We start from the raw sequence: 3999 nt of genomic DNA, 5'->3' as shown, positions 1-3999 counted from the left end.
AGAGTAGAAAATATTTGTTCTTGTTTCTTATTAATGAAAAGAGTCGCATAAACGTTTTATGCAAAATCATGTTTGGTGTTCTTGATTCACTTGTCTAAGGTTTTACAATTGTGACTGTGTAATTAACTCAAATTGAAAACAACACACCATACATACAAAGGTAAGTCAAATCAAGAGCCATTGAACTTCTTTCTCCCTTGGTGTCACCAGTAAATGGGTCAAAAAAACTTGTTTGCCTCAAATTATATTAACTTTTGTGTAACTGTATATCATATCATACATCATCATTACAAAAAAGTATATTATTTCAATAATAATTCAACTTCTATAATAAAAGGATTAAGATGTTTTAGTCATCATTCCATGAATACTTTCTTCTAACCCTAACTCTTTCACCCTTAAAATGGATGTATTTCCATTTACTCAAATACTTTTCAAGAAGTAGCCGTTGTTTATCCGTTTCATCAACACTTTTAAACGCGCGTGCAACTTTCCTCACTGTGTCCTCGTCTGGCATTACTCCTAGTTCCTCCATGTCTGCAAACACCTGATCATTTATTTACAACATTAGTTTCATTAAAATCAAAGCAAGAGGAATAGATCTGTAAACGAACCGATCGAACATGAACAAGGGCATTTCCGTATTCGTTCATTTAACTTTAAACGAACATGAACACGAGCATGGACACTTAATTGGAGAAATATTCGTGTTCATGTTTGTTCGTTTAAAAAATGAACATGTTCGTGCTTGTTCATTTAAAACCTAAGTGAACAGTTCAGGAACATAAACAGACATAAATGAACAAAGATAAACGAACATAAATGAACAAACGGAAATGAACACAAACAAACATAAACAGACATAAACGAACACACTTAAATAAGCACAATCGATCAAATATAAAACCATTAGTAGATGACACGTCCATATAATATTTAATTATTTTCTATTAGTATGTAAGAAACATAAATGAACATAAATAAAAGGACAAAAATGAAAATGTCTAAACGAGCGTGCACGAACATAAATGAACGAACGAAAATGCGTTCACGCTCATTCGTTTATAAAATAAACAAACATAAACGAACTTCCCGCCGAACGGAAAAGTTCACTAAATGTCCAGTTCGTTTACAGGCCTAAAAAGGAATAGTTATTTAGGTACCTCCATGATGCATTGAGGCATGTTATGATGAGCATATAATGATATCATTCTCGAAAACAATCTTCGCGAGATGGATCTTTGATGTGTATGCAAAATCATATTCCAAAATGATTGTGCTTCGTCTACCCTTTGGTCCATATCGAACGCCAATAGAAGGCTGTCAAACGTTCCCATCGTCATTCCTTGACCTTTGCCAAACATCCATTTCGCCACCTACGTAACATCATCACACATACATGACAACTATAATTCATTTCACAAAATTTTCTTTTATAAAACAAGAACTGCATAAGAGTATACTTGAATAACTCGTTTCCATTCTTTGCGATGTTTAAGGATATTAAGAGCCTTGGCTACTGCTATCACCGGAAATTCTGTTTCCCAAGCTGCCCATTTATCAAGTGCTTCATAAATAGTTTCTTTCTCGTTTGGCAACCCGCAAACCTGTAAGTTACAGTTTCAAAATAACTTTAAATTTCCATTTTGTAGTTGAAAACTAACAGAAAATATTAGTCATGATGCTGTGTTAATCAACTAAAAAATGCACAACTGATGGTGTAAACTTACAATTCTAACAAGATTAAGAGCCTTTTGGCCGGATGCAGCAGTGTCTCTCTTACTCCATAAGTGGTGTTCTGTCTTGCAAGCTTTTTTGGTAATTTTCCTGCAATATTTGTTAAAAACTCGTAAATTTTATTAAAAGATCCAGAATGGAAATTTTCCTGCAGTACTTGTAAGAACCTGAACCATACTATTATTTGCCTCAAAAGATTTCAACCCTAACTCGCGCAAGCACAAATTCAGGTCGACCGAAAACGTCCCCTTTGATCCATTTACCCCCAAAAAAAAAGAAATAAAATGGATATAATTTTGACTCGCTAGAGAAAATGAGTAATATGATTTTTTTTAATTTAAAAAAAAATTAAAATCATGAAACTGATTGAAAATTGCAAGATTATATTCAGGAAATGGAAAACAGAAAAAACAAAAACAAAAATATAATTGGAAAAGTTTAAACGGGCTAACGAGCCAACCCGATTTTATATGGCTCAACCCAAACCCAAACCCAACCCGTAATTTAAACGGATTTGTGCTAGTCAACTCAAAACATTTTGTTTATTTTTTGTCATTTCGGGTTCGGGTGGTGCCAACAATTGCCGCCCCTACTTAAAACTACAATTATGCAACTTTATTACGTAAACTCAATCTTAAAGTTATTTATTATGGTTTGAGTCGTAAGCTTTGGAGAATTAGCATACCCGGCAACATTATTCGACTTGATTAGTTGCGAAGATCTTTGATTGCAGACAACAACTGGCTTTTGCTTACAGGTTGCAAGAAAGATGTCTATCTAACAACAGCAAAGCAAAGCAAAATCAAGTTACAAAAAAGAGAAAAACAACGGAAAATGAGAGAGGTTTATTGTTATTGACCTGATATGAAGAAATTGGGAATACAATTTGAGTCTTGAGCATTATTCTGATAAGCAAAATCAAATCAAATCAAATAAAGGTGTTACTTAATGCGGATACGAAAATTGAAATCCAAATAAGTAGAAATTGGCAACTTATTTACCTTATTCTTTTCTCATTCACCTCGGCTTCTTTATCTAAAAAGCAACTTATTTATCTAAAAAATCATCCATAAACTCTAATATTCAAAATTAGCGTTACTGGGTATTTATTGAACTTTTTAATAAATATATATTGTAACTAAAACCTCAATTTCTCACAACACAAACCTGGAATCTGGATGGAATCTGTGGATTTTGTTTCAAAGAGAATTGGGGGGTGTGGGGGGTGTTTTGGATGATATAAAATGAGGGTTGGTATTTGTTTGATTTGTAAACTAGAAAACAAGACTTACATTTTTTTCATTTTTCTTTTTTTTTTTTTAGTTGTACGAGAAACTAAGAGTACGATACATTATTGTATATTACGGACGTAAGTAAATAGAGCGTTGATTTCAAACCATAAATCACAAATACACTCATCTACTTTCATCGCTCTCCTTCAATCCATCTTCACCACCACCGATCCACCACTCGTCGGCATCAACACACCTCCTTCACCATCACCGGAGGGTCCTGCAACTCGCAGAAAAACACGAGCGTCGATCCCCTTGTATCACAGGTATTTGTTTAGCTTTTGATAAGAACTTAAATTGAAATTGAAGTCAATTGACCAGTTAATCTTTGAAATCGATTTAATTAATCATCAATTTGAAGCTTCAATCGATCAATTATGAGTTTTGAATGAAGGTTTTAACATTGAATGTATCAGGATTTAAGCCTGAACGTTTAAGTTTTTTTGTCTGAACGTTTTAGATTTTAAACCTGAATGTTTAAAGGTTTAACATTGAACGTTTTAGGGTTGGGAATTTGGCTTGAGCATTTTAGTGTTTTTAACATTGAACGTATTTCGCGCACTTAATGTACGTTAAGCGATTATTGCACGTTAACTCAACTCCTATTTTCTTTCTTTGTTTGAAATGTTTTTAGTAATTAAGCATTTAATCAATTTTATTAATATATTTAGTATATAAGCTATATTACAAATATTATAAATACATCAAATAACCTATATTTTTGCTAAAACCAACATATTAACGAACCACTCTTCCGAATATATGTTAGAACCATATATATATAAGTATATATATGTGATTATTTATTTTGTATTAAATAGTAAAGGTTTTTAATTTTAGAAAAAGGGTTTTATTTGTTTAAAATACATAACTAATATATATATATATATTAAACCTTATAATTTTACATAATTACTAAGTAATTTATGAAAGATCATATTTTATATAAATATCACTAGTTATTATTTGT

The 3999-nt window shown here is 31.9% G+C and overlaps 1 protein-coding gene across 1 annotated transcript; it reads right to left on the bottom strand.

Moving 5' to 3' along the window:
- Positions 1–242: 242 nt before the first annotated feature.
- On the bottom strand, positions 243–2772 carry LOC143610593 (pentatricopeptide repeat-containing protein At4g18975, chloroplastic-like). The gene is made up of 7 exons (XM_077085034.1): positions 2739–2772; positions 2597–2642; positions 2423–2514; positions 1731–1827; positions 1464–1607; positions 1164–1376; positions 243–547 (listed from the first exon to the last, which is right to left on the bottom strand). The coding sequence occupies exons 2-7, from the start codon at positions 2636–2638 to the stop codon at positions 350–352; spliced, it is 786 nt and encodes a 261-aa protein (XP_076941149.1). The 5' UTR covers positions 2639–2642; positions 2739–2772; the 3' UTR covers positions 243–349.
- Between the last annotated feature and the right edge of the window lie 1227 nt (positions 2773–3999).

This window comes from Bidens hawaiensis, unplaced genomic scaffold (assembly GCF_021521415.1).
Source record: "Bidens hawaiensis isolate Kalapana, Puna unplaced genomic scaffold, B.hawaiensis_p1.1 tig00027063_1, whole genome shotgun sequence".
NCBI classification, from domain to species: Eukaryota; Viridiplantae; Streptophyta; class Magnoliopsida; order Asterales; family Asteraceae; genus Bidens; species Bidens hawaiensis.
The sequence above is the reverse complement of the archived record's forward strand: the minus strand, read 5'-3'. Positions and strand labels throughout refer to the sequence as shown.

Coding starts and splice junctions, on each gene's coding strand:
- LOC143610593 (XM_077085034.1), bottom strand. CDS start 2,638: ATGCTCAAGACTCAAATTGTATTCCCAATTTCTTCATATCAG. Junction 2,515..2,596: donor TCCCAATTTCTTCATATCAG/GTCAATAACAAT, acceptor TGCTGTTGTTAG/ATAGACATCTTTCTTGCAAC. Junction 548..1,163: donor TGCCTCAATGCATCATGGAG/GTACCTAAATAA, acceptor ATAAATGATCAG/GTGTTTGCAGACATGGAGGA.